This window comes from Tyto alba, unplaced genomic scaffold (assembly GCF_018691265.1).
Source record: "Tyto alba isolate M040663 unplaced genomic scaffold, T.alba_DEE_v4.0 Super-Scaffold_23, whole genome shotgun sequence".
NCBI classification, from domain to species: Eukaryota; Metazoa; Chordata; class Aves; order Strigiformes; family Tytonidae; genus Tyto; species Tyto alba.
This window is the reverse complement of record NW_024881297.1, coordinates 4,069,451-4,094,335: the sequence shown is the minus strand read 5'-3', so window position 1 is coordinate 4,094,335 and position 24,885 is coordinate 4,069,451. Positions and strand designations below refer to the sequence as shown.

At 43.3% G+C, this 24,885-nt stretch overlaps 1 protein-coding gene across 4 annotated transcripts in view; it reads left to right on the top strand.

Moving 5' to 3' along the window:
* ADAMTS3 (ADAM metallopeptidase with thrombospondin type 1 motif 3) overlaps window positions 1–24,885 on the top strand; it is a 142,314-nt gene that overhangs the window by 23,617 nt on the left and 93,812 nt on the right. For all 4 annotated transcript variants that reach the window (XM_042796757.1, XM_033007750.2, XM_033007764.2 and 1 more), the window contains one exon: window positions 3,634–4,034. In XM_042796757.1, the coding sequence (XP_042652691.1) occupies window positions 3,634–4,034 (401 nt within the window). The remainder of the gene's footprint in view (window positions 1–3,633; window positions 4,035–24,885) is intronic.

Sequence of the window (24,885 nt, the reverse complement as noted above, 5' to 3'; positions counted from 1 at the left end):
ATCACCAGACTGTGGTCTCTGGCATTGAACATCCCACTCTCTTTTTTTTTTTTTTTTTTTTTAAAAAAAAAAAAAAAAGCCACAAAGAATCTCAGCGAGGTAAAAGGATGTCAGTCTGTGAATTAAATCTCATCGTTGACGCGTGGGGAATGTGAGGATCTAGATTTTTACTTTGACCCAGTTAGGATATACAACCCAGCAGCTCTGTTTCCTGTTCATGGCCTGGTGTCTAATTAATAAAAATGAGTTTAGAGTTTTAGTTTGGTCCCTTCTCTAAGGAGAGAGATCAGCAATCCTCACTCAGAATTCCCAGTGTTTTAGATGGGAATTATCCAAAGGATAATGTCCTAATAGGGTACCAGTTTTAGAACCTGATCTCGTAGGGGTATGGCAAAATAGGTTGAGTTGACTGCTACAGAAAAACATGCTGTGGCTGCTAGCTGTAGGACGTGGAGGATGTTTTCAGAACAACAGGCTTGAAAATGATAAGGAACTTATCACTTGCCTGGAATATTTGTGTATTGTGTAAAGGTATTTATAGTGGCAAGAATTTAAATGTCCATGTATGTCTTACTAATACTATACATTTTTTTTCTGCCAAATCCCTCAGTAACTGGCATAAAAGAAAACTGGAAAAAAACCCCCCACATTTATATGAAGCCATTAGGAAGATTTTCTACTAAATTTATTTGTTGAATGTGTGAGTCTCTTAAAATAAGCAGCCACTGCTACCAGGAGAGAGGAACTAGCTACTGAGCTTTTTCCTCTATTAATTCTCAGTTCAAGTGTGATTCACACTGGGAGTGGGTAAAATTTAGCTCATTTAATTAAGTATATTTATTTGAGGAATTCTTGGTGGCACTTAGTGGTAGCATTTGAGCTACTAAATCATGGAGTTATTTTAATAAATGTATCAGTAATATCACTCTAATACTGCTTTCACCAGTTATCTCGGGAGGGGAAGAGCTAGGGAATAATTATTTCTGTACTAAGTGTCTTTTTAACTCTCATGTAATCTAATCACAGGCATTAAGACTTACACTGTGGTCTAGTTCGTAGCAGCAGTTTAGCCCACAGCTTGACCTGGCCTGGGAATGTCTCTCCTTCTCCTTTTACAGAATGAAAACTGAACACCAAATATCTTGATTGCTTCCAGATTACAAAGGTCTCGCAGACAAGATAAACTCATGTGATGGACTTGTTTTGCAGTGGTGTGAAATTACTTTAAGGCAATGGGGAACACGTGTGTGTGTGTCCTGATTCAGAGTTGCAAACGTGAGAAGCGGTAACGGGAGAATAGCTTCATCTAAGCAAAAGAGAAGGTTCTCTTCCTTTTCTTATCAGTGCCTGAGAATGGCAGAGAGCGGAGAGGGAAAAAATTATTATTATTTAAGTAGGCAGGAATCCTGAGTTGACCAGTGGGAACCACAAAAAAACGATAGGCCGGTGGAGCTTCTGTTGCTGTTACCTTGCTTGGCCAACGCCTCTGCCACAGCAGGTTAGCCTTGGGAGAGCTACTGCTGGTAATTGGTTGCCAATGGCCTTGATTCACCACACGATTCCAGTATCCCGGGATGCTCTGGCGCTGCCTGGAAGTCTGACAGCAGTGGCTTCTCCTTGGAGCTCACCTCGCATTCGGGACACGTTGCCTTGGCTAAGGGTTGTGTTGATGAGCTTCTCTGGTATTGCCTGAGGAGTTCTCTGGTGCTATCAACAGAGTGCAGTTTTGCTTCTATGTATTGCCATAAAGTGCAGGATCTAGGTACAAATTTGTGAAGTTGTCTGGTTGTTTGTTTGTTTGTTTGTTTGTTTTTTAATACTTAGCTTCTCTGTTGTTTTTGAACTCTATTACTCAAGTGATGCAAAGAGGAAGAGCAATAGCAAGTTGCTGGCTATGGGGATTTGTTAGAGGAGATCTGTAGAGGGATAAGTTACTGCTTTTGGTGTGGATTAATTTATCAGCAGTATGTGATATCCACAAGATTCTTTTCCCGATTCCAGTTTTCTCAGGCTGCAGAAATATGTATGCAAATTGGAGTTGTAACCAAGCATGGCACTTCATTTTCAAAATCTTAATGGAGGTCTTGACACAGCAGCAGGCAATTCTGCTTAAGGTGGATGAAGGAGTTGCATGGCATTTCTTACAAGACAATTCAAAAGGATCACTGCCTCTTTAGCTGGCTATTAAGCAAACCTAAATCCCAGGAAACTTTTCGGATAAATGTAAATTAATATTTCAGGGCTTTCTCTGTAAGTTTTATGAAAGCAGAGTCATGAAAGACCTGCTTCTTGAAAATTTGGGCACGCGGAGGGTATTTTGCATGTGCTTAATGTATATCCCAGCATCTGAGGTCTGTGTTTACTTGAGGTGCGTAAATGGGCACAGCTTCTTGCATTTGTCCGCCTTGGTGTGATCCGTACGCTGTCCCTGAAGCTGAAATGGCCTTCCTCTCACATCACTCCTGGTTTTTTGTACCTCGCTTAACATGAAGACACGTCAAACGCTTTTCTGCTTCTTTCTTACATGTTCTCTCAGTGGCTGTGTAAAAGTAGTACAAAGCTTTTTTATAATAACAATTGATAGTGTTAAGAGTATTAAAGGCCTTGCTGTAGGGTACGGAAGTGAAGGTTTCTAAGCCTGAGAGTTCTGGCTAAAGAGAGGAGTGACACGTACCTTATGTTTGCCTACATTAGATTGGTGTGCTTGTATCCAGACTAGCTAATTTAATGCGCACTGGGGTGGTAAGTGGCACTGTCCCCTCTCCTTTTAAAAACTACACAGGGTTTTATCGTTCCTCAGCTGAATTCATTGGTGGAGGGTAGCTCTGCCAGGGATCCTAAACTGGGAATTCTGGAAGGGGGAGGAGTGCGGCGGCGGAGTCCTACAGATATGGCGTGGGAGGCTTGGCCTGAAGGCGCCGTGGGTGGTGGTGGTGGTTGGTGGTGGTGGTGGTTGGTGGTGGTGGTGGTTGTTGGTGGTGGTGGTTGTTGGTGGTGGTGGTTGTTGTTGGTGGTGGTTGTTGTTGGTGGTGGTTGTTGTTGTTGTTGGTGGTTGTTGTTGTTGGTGGTGGTTGTTGTTGTTGGTGGTGGTTGTTGTTGTTGGTGGTTGTTGTTGGTGGTGGTTGTTGTTGTTGGTGGTTGTTGTTGGTGGTGGTTGTTGTTGGTGGTGGTTGTTGTTGGTGGTGGTTGTTGTTGGTGGTGGTTGGTGGTGGTGGTGGTTGGTGGTGGTGGTGGTTGGTGGTGGTGGTTGTTGTTGTTGGTGGTGGTGGTTGTTGTTGTTGGTGGTGGTTGTTGGTGGTGGTTGTTGTTGGTGGTTGTTGTTGGTGGTGGTGGTGGTGGTTGTGGTTGGTGGTGGTGGTTGTGGTTGGTGGTGGTTGGTGGTGGTGGTTGGTGGTGGTTGGTGGTGGTTGGTGGTGGTTGTTGTTGTTGTTGTTGGTGGTGGTGGTGGTGGTGTGCCTCATGGCCACGGGGCTGGCCCTGGCGCGCTCCCTGAATGAGCGCGGCCCCCGACAGGCCCGCCCCGTGTCCGGTGACGTGCGCTTCTGCCACTGCGCCTGTCATCTGAAGGCTCCAGCCTCATCCCGTGCTCTTGTTCTAATTTTAGTTTGGTTTTGGGTGTATTTCTCTTGGCAGAGTCACGAAAAAGCAGACCAAGACCGTACGGGTTAGTGATTCCAATTAGTACCAATGCAGACGGAAGCTATATTTCCAATATCCTCTCTGCGAGTCACCAAAGAAGATCAACGCGGGAGGTATCCCAAAGCCCCAGACAGCTGTATTTTAATGTCACTGCATTTGGAAGGGAATTTCATCTCCGGCTGAAACCCAACACGCGTTTAGTGGCTCCCGGGGCTGTAGTGGAGTGGTATGAAGACTCTGTGGAAACTGGAAACGATGCTGTTAACGCGAGTCGGACTAGAACTGCTACAGAGCAATTATGGAAGAGAGAGCCCCTGTGGACCAACTGTGCCTATGTGGGAGACATAACTGACATCCCTGGAGCTTCTGTCGCTATTAGCAATTGTGATGGTCTGGTAAGGCTTCTTTAATGTCATTAATGTCCGGTATTTTACCACTTGGTATGCAGCTTTTGTTACTTTTAACTCCATGTTGCTAATGATATCATTTAAAGAACTTAATTTCTTAAATCCCTTAGAAAATGCCTCAGTACATATTGATGTATACAGTCCTACTGCTTTATTCCAGGATAATTTCACTGAGTGTGATGAGCAAAGTCACTGGTGTGAGAGAGAAAGCAAAATACAAGTTTGATGGTTTTTCTTTTTGCTTTTGTGAATTGTTAAAAATGGGAAAGTTAATAACAAAGTCATTTTCAGGCTAAAAAGACAGTCCTTTGGTAAGTGAATCTAGAATTTGGCATCCAAATCGTCACTGTGTACTTCTCAGGTAGTAAAATCGTTGGCTACCATGTAGTCCAAGCAAAGCAACAGATTTAAGTTTTAAAGGGTTTATTTCTAAAATAAGCATGCTTTTTGTTTTCTTACATGCAGTTTTGTTTCATCAGAAGGTATCATACGAGAATTGAGTGGTTCACATCTATAAGCGGCTCGTTCTTGAAACTGCACTGACCTGATTGCTGTGTTGGTTGAAAACGCGTGGTATTTCATTGTGGCTTCAGCAGATGCAGTGACTGGCTTGGTACACAAATCCCATATTGAAAGACTGGGCATATATTGAGCACACATACCATTCGTTAATTCAGTCATGTGGTAAAGAAAGCTAACAATACTTTCCTTGTACTCTTTAAGTCGCAGGAGCAGTGGTAGAACATGACTGCAGGATCCAGCCAGATTAATGTAGTGGTTACTCTACTGCTATTCCGGGGAGCAATCATATTAACAAGCCTGCAGCAAGTATCCCTTCTTGGATATAGGTTTCCCTCCTCCCATCACATGCCCCATGTTAATGATTTGATTCCATTTTGCAAGAAGCACTGGCTCGCGAACCTCCCAGACTCTGTGGTGTGCCTCTGTCACTGCAGGAGTAGTTCCATAAGTGTCTCAAACTCCTGATTCAGAGCTTCGGCCTATGCACAACCAAACCTCCTTGACCTTCCTTACTTAAAGAAAGGGAATGCTGGTGGTGTTTACATCTGAGGCGATTGACGAAGATTGGTTTGGTGCATTTTGTTTGGATTTGGGATTTTTTTAAGAGAATCTGTTGGCAGTGTGCTGTGTTGGCAGTGCAGACATCTTCCTGGATAGATAGAGCTTCAGATGTAGTTCTTAGAATGCAGGAGGCCCTCGAGGTGAGAGCTGTTTTAGCAGTAATCCTGAGTGAAGTTCTTGTGTTAGAGGCAGCACGTTAATACAATGAACTTGATTAAATGGAAAGAGATTAAGGAGTACAGCAGCTTTGGCAGAGATTGCCATGCGGCTGGCAAGCTGCTCGTGTTGTTTTCAGTTAACTGAAGTGAAGCAGTCGCTGTCTTCAGAAACCTCCACACGTATAAGACAACAGTAGATACTGAAGGGGTCTGCAGTAAAAAACAGGAGATTTCTTGGTTGTGTGACTTATTGCCACTCCTTTCCCACAGCACCTAGGAGAAGCCCTTCCTGTGCCTTCCATGATTTTAGGGACTGGACTGGGAGAACACGTGCTTTTTGTTAGAGAAGGAGTGTGGGTAAATGCTCCTGAGTCACTGCTGTCTTTTTATGCTGCTCTCAACCTGGGCCATCTTTTGTAGCCTTTGAGGGGCTTTGAGAACAATTCGCGTGTTGAGAATCACCTTTTTGAGCACTTCTGCTTGCTTACTTCACCTAGCTGTTGTAGCAGTCTTTTGGAACTTTAAGGAATTGAGTGTAAAATAAATCAATAATCCTGAAGATCGATGGGATTTCAGATTTTTTTTTTTTTTTTTTTCTTCCCACCAGCTCCAAGGTTAGCAGAAGTAACCTGAAGTTAGCATTTCTGGCTTCTCTGTTGCTGTACTATGCGTCTCTCAACCAAGTTAGAATATTCAATCCTCGGTGTATCCTCAAGATGTGAAGAGTGAGATAATATGGCTTAACAGAAACTGGAACAAGAGTGAGAAATTCTAGGACCGTGTGTCTGTTGGAAAGATTTATTTTCAACTTCAAAGGAATTTAGAAACACTCTCCAGTGTGGCCAGCTAGGTTTTGTACCTTGTGGGAGAAAGTAAAAGGAATCGCTGTGGTAGCAGTTCACTCAGTGTGTAGCTTATAAAAGAAGTTTGATAATTTTAGTAACAGAACAAGAACACTTGGCTTGGCACAAGTTATCAAAGGACCGCGCAAATTTAATTTGTGCATAAAGAGATTTTTAATCATGACTCATAAGACACCTGCTGATAATGGGGCAGAATTGTGTACTGTGCTAACGCATACTTCATAGACATTGCTGAATTTCATACTGTTTAATGTTTGCTCTCAGCACTTAGGTGTATGGTTACGAGGAACAGAAGGGTGCTAAATTTTGATTGCTTCATTATAAATATATGGAATAATTGGCATTTTCACTAGTAAAGCAAGATTTTGCCCATAGTCTCTTCCTAAATCTAAACTTAGATTCAAAAACTAAAATATTTGAACCCCTTTGTTTTGAAATAGTTTACACATCTACTTTTGCAGTAAAAGTCATCTGCATGCCATCAGTTTTGCAAATTCCTTTCTTCACATCTGCTTACTATCCCTTGAAAATAACCGTTTATTTAACAAGTCGTGTGCGTGTGCATGCACTTGTCACAGCAAAAGAGCACTTAATTAGTTGTGTAGAAGCTGCCTTTTGTTTTTGACCGTGCTTCAGAAAGCTGGTGCTTCCGCAGGTTTCTTTTGTCTATTTCTGCTGTTGTTTTGGTCAAAATAGCAATATTTATAGTCACAATATTTATAGAGTTTATCAAATACATGCAGCAGAACTTGTAACTGAATTACAGTCATCAAGCAAAATCATCCTTTCGCGGTTCAGACGGCGCGTGGAGGAGTCCTACCTCCTCTCGCTTCGGGAGGACTGTGCCTCGCGGAGTCTGGCTTTCTGGTCAGTGATCTCTGGTACCTACTGTAGTTCCTGCTGCTTTGATCTACTCCGTGTGTTCACGTTCCTAAAGCTTCCTTTGCAATGTCAGTCTTTTGAAGTTTGGACGGTGCTGTCCTAGTGCAGGAATGTTGATCCGGCACTGGGGAGGGAAGAGTGCTGCTGAAGAACCCGGTACTTTTTTGGGACGTGTATCCTAGTGTCATGCTGACATGCCCCAGCTGAAAGTACCAGCGGCCTTGGGCTCTGGGGGCTTCAGTGATGAAGCCTATGGCCTCTCACCAGGGCAGGGTTAAAGGAGAAAAGCTCTTCATAACTTTGATCTACAGAGGGTAAAATTGTAGTTTCACAGACAGCAGCCTAGATGTAAGTCCACTGATGGATCTCTTGCCTTTTCTTTATTTGGCTTGGGTTTAGGAAATGTTCAGAGGCAGAGTGTGTTGTAACAGTGGACGGACGTACAGTTGTGTGGGCACAGCGGGGCCAGGCAGAAAGCTTTGCTTACTCAGACAACACTTGCAGGGCACATGTACTCCCCCCACATAATGCGTGGCCCTTAAATTCTTGTGTTCTGGTGTGTCATTGCACCTCCTTCCTGCTTTTCCTTCCTTCTAGCGCCTGTACAGTAATATCTCACTTTGGTACTCTTCTGCTGTCCATCTCAGACTTACTAGGCGGAGTAAGTATTATTAAAGGTTATGGCAAGACTTCCTGAATGAGTGGCCCAGCCCCTTCCCTATTTATATCCAAGTAGTCTTCCCTTTTGTTCTCCTTATAAAGGTCAGATCATTCAAACAGTCATGAAGAAGTTAATTTAATATATCTGATTTAGCATGTCAGATAGTGTCAATGGTACTTTCTCTTCTGGATGCCTGTGGGAGTGCATTTTGTGTCGCTGCACTAAATTAAATGTTTTGTCTAATGTAGATTCCTAAGCAAGATAGTTAACCTACACCCATGTGAGCATATACTGGATGTATACTGTACCACTCGCATGGTAGGCTTCCTGTTATAAGGTGGCAAGGCCCTACAGGGGGTTTAATGGCTTAACTATTCAAAAGTGACTGAAGTGTATCTGACAACGTAATTTGTTGCTAAGAAAGTATTGGTATGCATCTAGAGGAGCAAATGGTTTAGAAAAGCGGGAAAATAACTGCAAGACATTAAAGGAGGTGGAACTAAGTTCAAAGCAGATTTGGCAGGTGGCAATTTTCAGAGGTTGCTTATGCCTGGTGCAGTGCTTACCTGCTGTGGAAGGTGCAAGAAATGGCCAGCCTCAAAACACCACTGCAGATGTTTCAGATTGTAAATAAACAGAACACAGCAAACTTAGCATTTAGAAATGACAAAAATATTAAATCAGTCTCGACCTTTTGTTTGAGAGAAAATTATTCCAGTTTCTCACTGAGCTTTCTTCCTTTTGTAACAAAACCCAAACAGCTGTTGGTATGTGATGCCTTTAGGTTGTACTTACAATTTGACCTATTTTTTTATAGGCGTGTGCCTCCTTGTTTGAGTTGTGACCTGGTTTATATTCACATATATGCAATGTCAAGTGTGGATGTTGTCTTCTGTTTCTTAGAGAACATTAACCTTACTTCTTTTAAATGAAAGGGCCAGACCCAGGACAGTGAATCTTCAATCTTTGACTTCAGATACCAAGTAAAATGTGACTTTTTTTGTTTATTGGAAAACCACAGCCTTCAAGTCAAGGGCTGCATACACCCATTTGAGAGTACAACTGTTTGTAAATGACAGATCATCAGTAGGCTACCTGCCTTTTAGTGTTCAGCCATCAAACCAGGGAAATACTTGAAGACGGATCAACTGTCAAGAATAAAAAAACCCAAACCTTCTCTGATCTGTCATTTGTGACAGATTATTCCTCACTTGCTTACTTTGTCATCCTTTTTTTCTAAGGATATTGAGACATGAAGAAACTTGTATGTGTTTTTACCATCAGTACTTTCACACAAGTTAGTGTGCAGCTGTTGGTATTTTGGGAGTTTTAGCATATACTCAGAGTTTGGTTTTGATTATCTGAGAGGACAATCCCCTAGCACAGATCTCTTACAAATAGGGACTTCTTAAGTGCTAGCCTTTTACAGTTACTTTACTTTGGCGGATATGTTTGAAATACAGGCTGGAGTATCTCAGACTAAAGATACTGGCACAAAACTTGAGCTTTGGTTCAGTAGAAGCCTTAAAAATATGCTTAAGTTCACGCAGAGGGTTAAGTGCATACTGGGATCTGAGCAGTTTCGGGGCATTCTGATTTGTTTCAGATGCTTTATTTTTGTTACCATTGTTCCAACAAGACCGAAGTAATAAGGCTTATTTCTTGTTCATGTGTTGGTATGAATGTATTGTTTCAACACGATTACCCCCCAAGCCAGCCAGGCAGTGTTACTAAATGGAGAAAGGGCTTTATAGGAGCTGATGATATTTTATCTCAGTGTACTAGAATAGCATTTTGGAGACAAACGCTTGAACTTCTACTGAGCATCTGGTGGTTGCACATGGGAAATGCTTAATGAGGTTAACTCCAACATCCTAAACAAGAATATTATTAGGGACCCGCTGTCAAGCAGGGCTGCTGTGGGAAAGTCATTGGAGCATCTCGGCTTCCTGGTGTGATGGCAGCAAGCACGTAGTGGGGCGCAGGCCAAGGTATGGCTGCTCTCAGGAGGACTGGGCTGTGCATCAAGGCTCGAAATGGGACCATCCCCTGGGCCCCTGAGGTCTCTCCTGGTCCGGGCTGGGGCCTGCGGGGCCGGTGTGAGAAGCCGAGCGGACGTCTGGCAATCCCGTACCTTCGCGGAACGTGGGGAAGCAGCGCAAACCCCTCGGGAGGCAGAACGGCGGCCGGGCCTCGTGCGGCACTGGGCAGATGGCCGCAGGCTCTTAGGCTGGCTTAACGTCCTCCTGTCCGTGCTACCCTGCTCCGTTGTATGCTTCCCACAGTAATGACGTCCTTGCGGTGAACTCCCTTAACCTGCCATGCCTGTTCTTACCACGTGTGTGTTGCTGTGCTTGGCAGCCCTGTGGACTTACTAACCGGGCTTGATGGGTTGCAGCTGCCTCTTCAGATCGACAGACCCCATCTGGTAACCTCAGCCCGTCCTCCCCCTTCGACTGAGCAGCCTTCGGTCACTGTTGGGCTGGACTTGGACTTCATCCCTGTCACCAATCCAGTATGTAGCACTTCCTAGAGGCTAATACAGACCTCTCAGACTTACTCATCCATCATAAAGAGGATTTCTCAAAGTTCAGAGGCTCCAGAAACATGGAAAAACGCAATGCCATCGTGTTGCTTATTTAGGACTTTGGGCTTCTTGCATAAAACACTGGGGGAAGGAGTATTGTAAAGGGAGAATATAATACAGAAATGCTTTTATGTGTCTGGTTTGTTTCTCCTTGAAGTTGTCATTCAAAACAAGCGAGTACTTCATCCTTACTTTATGGAGTGTAGTCAAAGCTTATGCAGATGGTTGCTCAAGCTCCATTTATTTTTTTTTTCTTGTTTGTTTTTATAAGTTTTTCGAATGGGGCCAGATTTGGGCTAAAGATAGATTTGTCTCACTTAGTCCTTGCATCTCCACCTGCCTTGCATTTCTCCCATTCTAACTTAGGACAAACAGCACTTTCCCACTTAAAACCTCCCTTTTCTTCCAAAGCTCTCATCAAAACTCATTTTTGTGAAGCTTTCTCTGTCACAGTGAAATGCTGAAGAATTTGTGTCCACAAGATAGATCTGTAGGTAGATGGAAGAATCACTTGGAAAGCATTTGGAAAAGATGAGGTGAGCAGGAAGAAGATCTGAGGCCTTCCGAGTCCCAGCTCGGCTCTTGGTCCTCTCTTCCTCCTGCCCTGTTCCTCAGGGAACCTCCGCCCATGACCAGAGTAAGGTTAAACCCAACTGAACAGAAAGCTCTTTTTTAAAGGTGCAGAGCAAAACTATCTTTGCTTCAGCAGACAGTTTTAGAAACCTATTGTTCATACCAACTTCTGGCTGCCTGTTCAAGGACGGTGAATGGGGGAAACCTCTGTGCTTTGTACTTAGTGCACGAAGTGCAAGAAGTAGTAAGAAGGGTTATACTCAGAGTTTCTACTTGATTGTATGCCTTACGTTTTCAGGGCTGACTGAACCACAAAGTCCTCCTCTGAAATTATAATTTTCCTATGGGCTGCAGCTCCCTCTCCCTTTGTTCCAAGGATTGCATGGTCATAGGAAAAACTGAATAGATATACAGTGGTACTGCTATGGACTTACTGTAGATCAAAGTGGGCCAAAATATAAGGAGCCGGACAAATATCTTTCATAGCACGGAAATATGAGATCAGTTTGGGTAATAGGTTTTCCAAATGGAAAAAGATGTCATGTATTTTTAAAATGGAGCACAGAAGCAAAAGGCCTGGCGTTCTCACTGACCTGAAGAAATCCCTCCTTCAAGAGCTGCTTTCCTCCTACGTGGAGAGGGACGGATGGGGCCCTGTCTGCTGCTGCTTCACTCTGCAGAAGGTGCTGAGAAGAGTCCTGGGGAGCACAGCCTGATCCAGTTAAATAAATGAAATAGATGATGTACATCACACATCCCCACACCGTGGTCCCTGTCAGTCCGACTGATGATAGAACAGAGACCAGCTCCTGCCATGACAGAGTGAGGGGGCTGCTGAGAATATCAGCAGAGGTATTACAGATCTCTTGGGCCTTGGAGTGTGAATCAGGACCAAGAAAATCCTTTCTGAGAGAAGGGATCGTGAACAAATTTGAGGATTTTTTTCATCTCCTCTCCGTTAGCCTTTCCCAAGTGTGATTTCTCAGAGGGAGAAGGAAGGAGCAAGAACTAGGACAGTAAGCAGACCTCAGCGAGGTATTTGAAGTCAACCTTCGAAGTAAGTCCCTTTTCCCCCTCATTGCTTCAATTACAGTAATTCCTTGCTTAAAACCAGGGCTCATGATTCCTGATGGAACACTGGACTCTTGGCACCTACATGGTTTCTCCAGGGCCCCAGCCAGTGTTTACATGCAACACTGCTGTCACGTGGACATTGCAATTAGTTGAGGTGTCTGCACATGACACTGCAGAATTTTTAAAAGTTTTTTTTCAAGGAGCTCAACAGTCTCCTGTATAAGCTGTCTGAGGATTAAATGCTTTAAGTTGATTCTTCATTTATGCCATGGTGCAAGTGATGCTTGATCAGAAAAAAAGGGGAGGGGGGAGGAGGGGAAATAAATATCTGCTTGCTTAATAACAGCCAACTTAAAAAAAGATGTCTGTTTTAATAGTGTTCGTAGTTCTTTTGTATTGAGAAATGAAGTTTTTCTTATGTATCAGCATGTCCATTTGAAGATTAATACATTTATGTTTTTTTCCACATTATTAGACATGTAAAATATGTCTGAACACATCACTTAATGCCACCTGCATTTGGCTTCAGAGTAGTCCATTTAGCAGCACAAACAAATTCAAGATAACAAAGATTTAAACTGTGTGTGAACCTACTACAGAGTAGTTATGTATGTATCTGTCTTAAATCAGGAAGGTTGTCCCAGCACTATTGTATTAAGATCCCTGTCTCTGTTGTGAAGATCCTGGGATTGGTTACATTTTGCATGTTTTCAAGATAAGCATTACATTGCCACAGACGCATTTCCTGGACTTCCGTCTCAGGAGAGAGCTTCCCATCCTTTGCTTCATCAGAAAGAAAGTACTTAAAGCTCAAGCCTACTGAGCAGTTTTTTCTGGTACTCTGATTGTCCTTGGATCTCCTGCCCTGTTCCAGGCAAGCTGTTGTGTCTGCTTGTTTCCAGGTTTCCCGCTCGGGTGCTTTAGGGTGACTCTGTGGATTCGTGCGTGTCTGTGTGCATGCACGAGTGTTTTATAGAGACAGAAACCTTTTGCTCCTCAAGGGTAGTGTAGCAGTTAAACATGAAAATAGCATTTATTAGTTTTTTAGTTTATTTTAAAATATTTTTCATGTGGCATGTTTTAAGGAAAGGAGGTCTGTGTAAAGTAGTATATTTTAAGTCCATGCATCCCCATCAGAAGGTGTTGTGTCTTAAAAAGCAGAATGACTGCGTTCTTATCACCTTGCTTTGCTTACTCTTCATTTCACTGATGGAGTAGCTTACAGAGGCAAGAAAGTGGTTAAGCAATGAAAGGCATGCTTGTTTATGGCTATGAATATGTGAAAATAAACATCTCTCGTGTGGATTTGGACAGGTTTGAGTTTATATTCCAACAGCATGTCCCTACAGAACGGTTGTGGTTTTACAGTCCTTCTTGAGCTAATATTAATGGAAAATAAATTTTGTTAAGCTACTCCTTTGCCCTTGTGTGTAGAGTACATCTATACTAGCATTTCTGTGGTATGGGTGCTCTGCAGAGGAGAGAAAAAAAAGTAAGTTGCCCTATTTCTGTCTAATCCAACAAAAACATCATCCCTTCGTTTCACCCTCGCAATACCACTGAGTCTGCTCCTGAGTCCAGATTTTTCCAGCCTGTGTGGAGCCCAGGAGGAGCAGGGGCGGGTGCCGAACACTTCGCGGTCCCTGTCTCAGGCAGCGGTGCATGTGATGGGGTTGGCATTACGAGGACTAGCTTTGGTGCCACATCAGTATCTGATTCAAAAACTCCTCAATATTGCGTGTCTTCATCCTGGCCCTCTCTTTTCTTAAATAACCTGTTCCGTGAATAGCAACACAGTGAAATTCAGTACTCGTTTCATCAGTGTTTATTCCGTAAGTGTCACTTCTGTTGGCATTTGTGATTAGGTAACATGTGGCTGGAAATGAGGTTGGTCAGAGACTTGAGCTGCTTCCACTTACTGGAAGAAGTACCATTAAGCTTTCAGGGTTTAGCAATGATATGCTGTAGCATCCCAAACAGCCCTGCAGCCCCCTCAGGAGTAATTTGCTGTCACTCCACGGCAAAAGTAATGATGGAAGGGTTTTGTAGGGTGCATCCCTTGACAGCCTTCCCTTGCTGACGCCTTACCTTAGGCTTCCAGAGAGAAGAAATGCTCTGCCAGAGCAGAACCAGCCTTGCTAGCCTGACTCAGGTTCTGCCATAATCCCCTAGAAATTGTGGTTACAGTGTGTGACTGTCAAAGCCTTCGGAGACCACAGTCCAAGCTGACGTTGTCCCTCAGCAGGTTCCTTTCCATCACCCACCCTGCTTTTCTTGTAGAAATGAGATAGAAAAGCAAGATGGTCTGTTCCTCTATGGCTTCCATGCAAATCAGGGTGGAGCTGAAGAGTGTGATAGGCAAGGGAACTGTGCGTGCACGCTCACGCACACCACGGCACGTGTGTCTTGCAGTACTTTCCTGGAAATAGTCCTGTGTCATGGGTACCTTCCACTCCATACCCCTGGCATGGAGAAGTTTAGCTGTCTTGATGGGTGGCCTTGTGTAGGCTCTGGGTTTTGGTCACTGCTTGCCCACCTGTGACATTCTCATCCCACAGGAGTAAATTAATTCCTTGCCACAACAGACTGGTTTGGGAGCAGTCATCTGCAAATGAGATAAATGACTGACAAGGCACTTTTTTGGCAGTTTTGATGATAAAGTCTGCTATATACCTGCTATAATAAGTCGGAATGATATTTTGGCCTCTGGGTTTCATGTCACTTTGTAATTCTTGTCCCTTGGAGCAGTTGGCCTCTGAATTATTTTCCCTGATACAGGGTATTTCCAAGGGTATTTTACTCACCTGTTTTCTCTTCCCTCTCTGGATCTTATTTCTTTAGTCCAGAACAAAACTCAGAATGTAGATGGGATGGAAACTGTACAGATTTTTCATGGGACATACATAGAAATGACATATATAGTCAACCTGTTGCTTGCTTTCTTCTCCAGCTCCCTCTAATAGCTCATATGGGCATTTTAGGGGATGGTGTTGTAAAAGATGCTGTCACTCCCGCCCTTTTTTTTTTTTTTGGCAGGCTGAAAGGCTATTCCCTCTTAGGAGAGCCTTCTGCAGATGGATCCTGACAGAATGAAATAAGGTTGGAATGAATAAGGGAATAGTTTTCAGCAGACTGCTCTTAAAGTTGCCAACACTATCAGGTTTTGAGGTGGTGGTGGGCTTCTGCCCAACCAAACTGTCCCTCCTGTGCAAGAATGTGTTGTTTTATGCATAAGCAGCTGTATCAAATACAGCTTTTTCTGGGGAAGGATCTTATTATTTGAATACCTTCCCAAAGTGGTACTGAAGGGTTCTGTTTCAGGTAGGATTATTTCCATCCTTGTGCTATGCAAGGAGTTGGGTGGTACTACACCAGCATTGCAGTAGATGGACAGTAGCAGTAAGAAAATAAGAGCTTAGAGACTAAGACTGCTTGTGAAACAGCAGGGTCTGGGTAGAAAAAATAAGAGAAACAGCCAGGAAAAAAATTTGTGAGTGCCCGAGTCTTAATTTATGGCATTAAATCGGTTCCCTTTACATATAACTATGCTTGCTGCCTTTCCATTTGTCTTGTAAGACTTTTAAGAAAGTGCACATAAATTGTGATAAATGTCTGTTAAAATGTTCTGAGTGGATTGCTGAGGCTCTGCTATGCTGTGGCCGACCTTAATAATAACTGAAAGCCCTCAGCACCTGCTGACACATCAAAGGGAACAACCTGATTTCGTCAAGCATGACTCTACTGAGCAAACACATAGAGCCCAGGAGAGCACATGCCTTTTCCATGTCTCAGACGATCACCCGGTCACAACTGTTACAAAGGTTTTGGGACCATCAATCCCTTTACAGGTGGAGACAGAAATGAGGTTTTCTTGGTTGGTAGCAGAAAGCCCAACTCATGGGAAAAGGCTCCTTCCAAATCTGTGTGAGACTGGATTCTTTTCTCACCTGACTGGTAGGCTGGCGATGGTCACTGACGAGAGCAGTAAGTCTTTCTTCTGCCCCATTGGAGAACTGCTATGGATAAAGGCTTCGTGCTGCAAAGCAGCCTCCTGGCCTCTGGGGACCTGAGGAGCAGGGGCCAACCCTCCTTCTCTGCTGTCTTTGGAAATCGGTGGATTTTGCTGCTTCTGTGTCAGAGGGAAGGCATGGTTCTAGTGTCTGGGTAGTTCCCTGTTAGGTGTTTCTGTAGGTGTTGGAGGAGGTCCATTTCCAGAGATCTTTTGTGGTCTTCTCCCTTGAACTATATCTGTTCAAAACAGGTGGAGGTGGTTTAACTTTTTCTGGAATGGGAAGCATTTGTAGACACTTTTTGCTAAGTGAAAGTTTTGATATTGGTCTTAAAACAAGGTCTCTCTATTCTCTGTTCAGGAGAGACTGGTGGAAGCTTATTAAATAATTGAAAGCAAGGCTGATAGTAGAATCAATCCCATCCATTTTGATGGTCCTGCATAATTCCTCATCCTTCAATTACAGAGAGATGACTGGCACCAAAACTGTTTACTTCTGTGTCTTCTAGGCACCACTTCACTAGTATTGATTTTTTCCTTGGCTTTCTGCATGCCTTTTGCTGTAGCAGCAGCAGAGAACATGATGTCCTGCCTGAAAGTTCATGGTTGAAGAAAGTGAAGGTAAGTTTTATGAATCGTAAGAAAGCATGTTGGAAACTAGAAAAACAGCCTTGGCTGGAATTCACAGAAAGGTATAATTGTTTAGATGGATTTGAATAATATTTCATTGGATTGTGGAAAGTTTAAATTCCAGAACAACCATCTGCATAATGAACTGCCCAACCTCTCTGCCTGAATGAAGGGTCCATCAGAAGCAAATGGCTGGGTGAGCTGTTGCTGCTCCAGGTGATGCAGCTCTTACCTCAGCAACTGGATTTTGGGAAGCCTTGACGCCAGACAGATGGGCCATGTGTCGCTCCTGCGCTGGGGAGCCAGGAGCCACAAGGTCAAGGAGGTGGCTGCTGGCCTCAAGTGGTGTACTGGGGGGTTGGAAGGAGAAGAGATGAAGTCCATTCAGACTGGCATCTGAGGGACCCAAAGTGATGAAATCCAAGTTGGCTATGAACTCTTTAGAAGAGGAGGACTTCACTTCGGGGGCTTCCTGGGGGACTCTTTGGAACATCTAGCTGGAGTAGCCCAAAACACTTGATTTGGGAACTTAAGAGCTACCCCAGGCTTGCCAAACTGTGGATATGCTACATAGCCACAAGTGGAAAATACTGTGCTAAGAAGTCTAACTAACACTGTTACTAGTCCCTTTTTTTTCTGTCTTTCTAGATTGGAGAGAATATTTAAAGGTTAATTAAGACACTTCGCAGTATGTTGTGAGTTAGGCGGGGGTGAGAAGAACAGACAGTTTGAATTTTAAGCTGCACTGGTTATGCAAATGATGAACAGAGAGGTGTTTCAATCAGGTCATCTTCTCTAGAAAGGGATTTAGGAACAAGCATCTGTAGAAGTCTGCCTGAAAAAGTTCCAACTCTTCATAAAACTAAAATGTCTCAGCTTGGATTGCCACAACTTCTAGACTTTATTTCTGATTTTGCAAAATTATTCTCTACGACAGAGCATGGGTTTATATGTAATTCATACCTTCAAAGCAGTACATCTGGGGGCTCGAACTGCTACAGGTCAGTGTAACTCTCCCCAGTTTGCCCTATCTCATGCAAGTAGAACCCGTTGCTGGTAGTAGAGCAGCCTGAAGGGTGCTGGGAAGCTGAAAACCAGGGATTTCCATGTTGCTTGTTTGCAGCTTCTCTGCTCTAGGTACTGCTGCTTCCGTGCTGTCTTCTGTTTAATGTGTTAAATACCTACTCCAAAGCGGAGAAGGAGGCTATCTAGTACTACTTCCCTACACAGCATGTAGAAGATCAGCCCATGCTTGCAGAGGTGTCTGAGCTCTGTTAAGTGGTACTGTCCGTAGCATAGGCAGTTCAGAAATGGTCCGAAGCAAATCACTGGTGACTGGGTGCTGCTCTGGATATTTGTTTTGTAGCTGTGATTGGATCGCACCTTTCAGTGTCGGCTTTTCATTTTCACAAAACAGTGCTATTAAGGCAGTTTGACAAATAATTTCCTTTCTGGATTTTTGGTTTTTGTTACCAAAGCAGCATATGCTCCTTAAATTTTTTTTATTCCTGGAGGCTTACAGCTAACAGTTTATAAAATAGCCCAAGCTTATTAAAATTACTAAGTACAAGCCTTTTTTATAGTTTTAGTAATAAGAAACAGATTGTATAACTTCTGTGGACCCTTGATAACACACATAGTGCACATGAATTGGGCTCTCATTCACGTTCTTGCCTTCACATATCACAAGTGGCAAAGTATGTGTCTCAGTAAAAGAAGGTAAATAGATACTGAAATAGCCAATGTTCTCAAAACTTAATCCTTGCAACCTCTCTCAAAGTTCTTATTGATGGTAGAGTTTGTACTGAATTTGAAACTGTATTTTGTAGGATAGAGATACAGAAGCCATATTCAGGAATGCCTTTTTTTGATATTCCTTGTTTATTCGGCGCTGTACGTACTTGTATCTGGAATTTGGACTCAGAGCCGCATGGTCTGAGGGTTACAAAGAGGGTGAGAAACAAGAATGGACAGTAAATACCATGCAGGGTTATTGAGAAGAAAGGGAAAAGCAGAAGGCAGACAAGATAGGTTTGTCTGTTGTAGGAATTCATCATCTGCATACCAGTTCTTACCTTTTTCGGAGGGTCACGCTGCAAGCCTAATTCGCTCCCCAGTTCAGGCTCTGAAGGAGTTACGGAAATAAAAGTTAGTCAGTTTGACCTCCTGACCTCATGTTTCATCAGGAGTTTCTTGAAAGGTTGGGTAAAGCTGCAGCACTATTGTTCCTGTTAATGGGGTAAAATACTTGCTTTCACTTTGACTTTAAACTGATACTTAGTTTTCATAAACTACTTCTGCGACTTGGCCGATAGCTTAAATAAATTACTTTGACTATCTTTTTCAAAAGCAGCAACATGCAACAGTAAATTAACTTTCTAACCCCATACAAACCACACTGTCATTTGGCTTTCTTGTTTTATACTCGACTAAATGTGTAGAACTGCTTTTCCTTTGAGAGGTTTTACCATGGGTTTTTTTTCAAAGATGTAGAACCAATTTAAAAGAACGAGTTTGATGTAAATATTACAAGCTTTGGCATTTCAGTACTTTGAAATGGTGCTTCCTAGCTTTTGATCAATGGAATATTTCCATTCAGAGTAAAATACATCAATTTCTGTTTCTTCTCTGACTTGTATTTGAGGAGATGACTGTTTTTCACCCTTAGTTTTGACTGAGTTTTTTGTTATCTTGCAAGGTCTTTTAAGTAGGGACGTCTTTATTATCTATGTTGGTAGCTTGCCCGCAGCATTAAGTCCTGTGTAGCTAAGAACTGGTGAGTGCAGCCCTTCCAGCTGTGGTGAAAGGCCAAGTGCTTTGCAAAGCTGGTATATGTGCTCTTTACAACATAGAGTAGCAAACCCTGTAAGTTGATACTTGTGAAAATGGACTTTATTAAGGTTAGGCCAAGCTGTCTGGTGCCTTACTGTTTCTCAGGAGCATGTGAGTTACTACATTTGGTAGTCTAGAGCTGTATCATTAGTTTTCTGTACAGTTTGTGAAAGTGACCTATAGAAGAATGTCCGTGGGGAGAGAAACCACAGCGAGCTGTGGGGGAGCGGCCCACAGTGAAGTCCCCATGTGAGCCTCCTTGCTGCTCAACTCGGTGAAGATGATGCAAAAAGTAAGGAATTCCTACTTTGTAAATCCAGCAGAGAAGAGTCAGGAGGAGTCTAAAAGGTCGCCTGAAGTACCTTTCTGCAGGCACTTCTGATGGGTACTTCCCTGATTGGCCCCTGGCTGTACGTCAGGACTGGAGGTGCCCATTGCCCTGTAGAACCCGTCGAGTTGCTGTCAATGTTGGGGCCCGTTCGATGGGCCTGTCTTCCCCAGCACTCAATGCTGCCTGGGCAGAGCGCGCTGCTTAAAGCAATAACGTTGGTGTTATTCCATATCTGGAGCGTTTGTAAATCGTGATAATTCTGTGGCATCATTCGTGACTGCTGTGTACGGGCAGCAGATAAATAAATGTGGCTTTTGTGTACTGCAGTAGACATGGTGCTGCTGACCTTGTGTCCCCTTTTCCATCCTCCAGTTCATGAGATGTTCGTATTTTGGGACTATTTTATTTGCTTTATAGTTTTGGAGTATTCAGCACTTGATTTGAAGTTATTATTTTTCCTTCTTTGAAGGCTATCAAATGTCCTTGCTTTTTGTTTTCCTTTCCACTTTCTAGAGGAAGCTATGACTCTCATGTAATCCCATGACTCCAGCAGTTGTGAACATGCCAGGTTTGCTGTAAGAACTGGCAACTGTGCATATAAAATTTACCTGTGGCAAAGGGCCTGGGTGCCTCTTACCAGGCACCAACTTTAGGCTCCTTTCACAGAGGTGAGTTTTGCCTTTGCCCAGACCCTTGCACCATGAAACAGTTACTAGCATAGAGCTGCTGTAATTGCCACAAAGACAAAACTTGTACTTGGTAACGATTTCTACAGAGATATGCTGGGCTCAGGGAGGTACTTGACTGCACTGAGCGTATTCCATGCATACTTTTCAGTTTTTAATAACTGATATTTTAAAACCACAATTCCTTCTTCAAGGACAAAGCATTTTGCGTGCCAGTTTTGCACGGCAGTTTGCTGTTTAAAATGAATCTGTGTAGGTTTTCCAAGAACAAAAAATAGAGGCACATTTTTCCACATAAAATCAAAGTTTGTTTTTTCTTTTCACTTTCATATAACTCTTAAGGGGTTCTATTGATTTTTCTTAGACTTTCTGAAAGGAGAAAAAAGAAACCCAACATTTGGATTAAAATCAAGCATGAGAAATTTCAGCATAAAGGAATTTTCTTATGTATGTTTATAGAGGAGGCCAAAAAGCTTACTTTCAGTCCTGCGCTATGACCCAGTAATATGTTGCCATTTTCTTTTCTTCTGTTGCAAATTCAACATAATATTGGTTAGTTCAGTGGCTCTTCTGAATGTCTTTTGCTCATTAAAGCGATGAGAGGGCTTGATTCCTCCGAGAAGCAAGCAGAAATTGTGGGAAGGGGTTCTGCTCTCATATGGGATACAGAGATTAACAGTGAGTAGTTTTAATTTTAAGTATGGTACATTTTAAATGCGGGTGCAGATTTCTGCGAGACCATCACTCCACTTTAACTATCCAGCCTGGTATCCTGGTTTTTGTGGGCCCCGCATTTCACAAAGAGTCTCTTGCCGCCAGCCAAGGAGCCCTTGGTGGCAGGGAGCTGGAGGGTTTGGAGGGTTGTCTGTCTGGGTTCAAGCCTACGGTTTCTGCTGTGGTTCAGGTTCATCACTGATTAAAGACCTCCTTTTTGAAAACAGGCATGAAAGACACTGCATTTTTCCAGTGAAAAATCATATAGTTTAAATCTCTCTCCTCTCTTTTTATTTATTTAATCTTTTACTGTATTAATGGAACACTTAGAGATCATGATCCCTTCCTTGTATTTTTAGTTCTTAACTTTTCTACTCTGTTACCGAATGGTCAGTTGTGTGCGGCTTTTGACTAGATTACTTTTCCAGAGCACAGTGGCAGGTTAGATTAGTAATCTCCTAGCAATGTCTTTATTATTCAGATTACACTGAGTGTGCTAGATATGTTTAAAATTAAGAACAAGTTTGTATTTAAAATGAGTTTATTAGCCACAGGAAGGACTCTCCTTAGTTAAGGAAATGAGTGTATTGTTTCTGGTCAGCTTGACATTCAGTATTTTAGTACAAGTGTATTTTAGCTTCTTATTCCTGAATTGTGTCCATAGTTTGGGAGAGGATATTAAACATTCCTATGTTTCCATCCTGTATCTGAATCTTCATCCTGGCATTCAGTTGAACAAATAATATTTTTCTTTGTAGCTACAGAAGATTTTTTTGTTTTAAAAATCTGGTATTAGATGATTAGTCACAAACTTCTGCTGTGTGAATAATTCAGCTGCCTGTGAAACCTGAGCAATGTGTGCTGTTTGAATATTTTATTTGATTCAAAATTGGGTTCAATTAAATGCTATCTCACTCCTAGCACTTACTTAATATGAAAAATCCTAACACTGCTCTATGCCGTTTGTCTATAGCCTTCAAGAACTGAGACTAAAATAATTCAGGAGCTCTTGCTTTAATTCTGAAATGCACTGCCAGGAGTTCTGCAACAGATGAAACATGTGATACAATGTGGATTTTATATCACATTGATCTTCCAAAGAGGAAAAATGAGCTGTTGAATTCCTGCTTGCTATAGTAGAAATTACTCAAAGGGTGCCAGTGCCGAAGGAGCCGGGAAGTGAGGATGTTTTGCCTCAAGGCCTCGGTCTCTGCCCAGAGCCCGGGAAGGCTCGAGGGGCCCGTGGGAGGCTGGAGGCCCATCCATGAGGGAGAAGGATTTTCATCGGGAAACCTCCTTGCTCCCTTTGTAGGTACCCAGCAACTCTATCAGTAACATCTGTTTCTCAAAATGTGCAGATTGCTGCCATATTACTTTTTTCCAGCATTCTTCCAATGTGTAGTATTTTTTTATACGCCAAGTATGTTGAGGCCATAAATATTTTAACATGCAGAAGATATGCAGCGAGAGAAGTATGTCCTTTTGGATGGCTTTTCCCCTTCCCTGCCAGCCCTGTGAGATGGACCTTGGTGGGGGCCTGCATCCCCTTACATGCGGGAGGGGCGGGAGGCCATCTCCAAGCGACCTGCCACCCACCCCGGGTCCCTGGGGATAGCCCCTGCTGTCACAGGGGCTGCAAACCCTTCTCGGTTCGTGGTGCAGTCTTCTGGATTCACAGATTCCTTCTGAGATGGCCGCATTAGGTGTGTACTGTGGTCTGCTTGTGACTTGCACATGATGGCAACGTATTTAGGTCGGCATCATCAGCGTCCTGGTATGTCACACTTTCAGCTGCAAGGGGGAAGGGACGGTGGATCAGCATCGAAGAGTGAGGCCGTGTACCCACGCCGCAGGCGTTCAGCTCTCCCCAGCAATTTGTCCGCGTGGTTCCGGGTCTTTACTTGTCCATTTAATTTTCTGCCACCTCCTCAACCCGTGGAAGTTGATGCTGGCTCCCGTTGCCCAGCAGCAGCGAGGAACAGCGGTCCTGGCCGGGTCAGGGACAGCTCACGAGCTGCCCTCCATCACCGTGGTCTGTCTCAGAGACAGAGCACTTTGTTTCCTTTTTCATGTAGCTGCAGTCTGGTAGCAGCTTGCAGCAGCCATGCACTGTGGGCAGAGTGATGGCCTCTACCTTTTCTTTGGGTGGACTCCTCTCTTTACATTTTTAGTGAGGCTAAAAGGAAAAATTGTAATTTTGCGTAATTGCTTGGAATTTGAAATGAATGCCATTTATGGTCCCTTTGGTAGGCTTTGTGTACTGATATCAAATCATCTCCATGCGTTACATAATTTTTAAATTATCTGTAGCCACTTTTATAAGATCAGTACTGCACGTTGTACACAGCGTTGTGGTAAAACAATACAGGTCAATGAGTCTAAATTACTTAAAAGTCATGAATAGAAGAAAATGTGCGACACTTGATTGCTTTCACTTCAGTTTGCTTAATCATCATATATGTTGACCTATACAAGTTAGGCAAGCAATAACTGCAGAAAGTAGAGTAAATGGAAAAAGAGAAAAAGTAGGTAAGTGTTATGAGCAGAAGGGGACCTCTTCCCTGGTTTGCCAGTTGTGTTTTGTATACAAATAATGAGATTTACCTGTACGTATGAAGGTATTTGACTCCATCTATCCACAGAAGTTTCGCTGAGTTAAGATTTATGACATGTGCCATGAGGGTGTTATGTGGGTGGCTGAGCTAATCATTCTTGTTTGGTACAGAGCACTCAGATTGTGGGTGCTGACTACAGAAAGATGCTTTGGGAAGCTGGAGAAGGAGTCTGTTTATCAACAAAATCTTTTATCTAGCAGGAGAGTTTATCTGTGCTGTCAAAAAGGTATCTATAGGCACTCTCACAGATTTTAACCCAGTAGATGATGGACATGATTTAGTATGAAAGCAATACGTGTGTATCCATGTTAGCTTAATAAATGAAGCCATAGGACTGTGAAAATATGCTTCTATTTGCTGGTTCTGTTTAGTGGTAGACTGTACTCTGATAGTCCTTTTTTATTAGTGTCATTGTTTTGTTCATATAATATATTCTTTGCTAAAATTGGACTCCTGTTTCTTACGGGTGTCGGGAGTTGGCTGCGTAGGTCAACACTACACAGCCATTCCAGCAAGGGGATGGCTTGCCCCGCTGCGTTTGTTGAACAGATGCAATATAGTTGATGTGCATGCTTTGCACAGTGCATACGCTCAGGCAAATTGCCCCAGCAAAACAGAGTGTCAGGGGTGGGCTGCTGGTACCATGACACCTAGTGCCACTTGCTCTTGGTCTCCGCTGTTGCGGAGAGCCGGGCAGCCTTTCCCCCACAGTCAGTGGTGCCAGTCCGGGGCACGATGGGGCAGACAGAAAGGCCCCTTGCAAAAAGACTGCAGCTAACCATCAATGCCAGATCCACTGGAAAAATTTGTCAAAATCCCAGCCCAATTCATGCTGTCTTGCAGGAGTCAACAGTCATGCCCAGTAGAAAAAAACAAAACAAAACAGAAACAAAATCCAGGGGAGCGAGTGAATTCACCAGCCCAGTGAATTATCCTGCCAAGTTATGTGCATAGTCCTGATGTGAGTTGTGCCTTTTTTTGTTCATTTAACACCTTAAGTCTCTCAGGGCGGATACTCCCCGACCTGTCTCCACACTGGGGTGCGTGAGTCCCTGTCCACGGAGCAAAGGTTGCATGCAGGCCGCTGCCTTGCTGGGGCTCAGAGTTGGCTTGCCTGATTGATCCTGGAGATCAGGTGCCT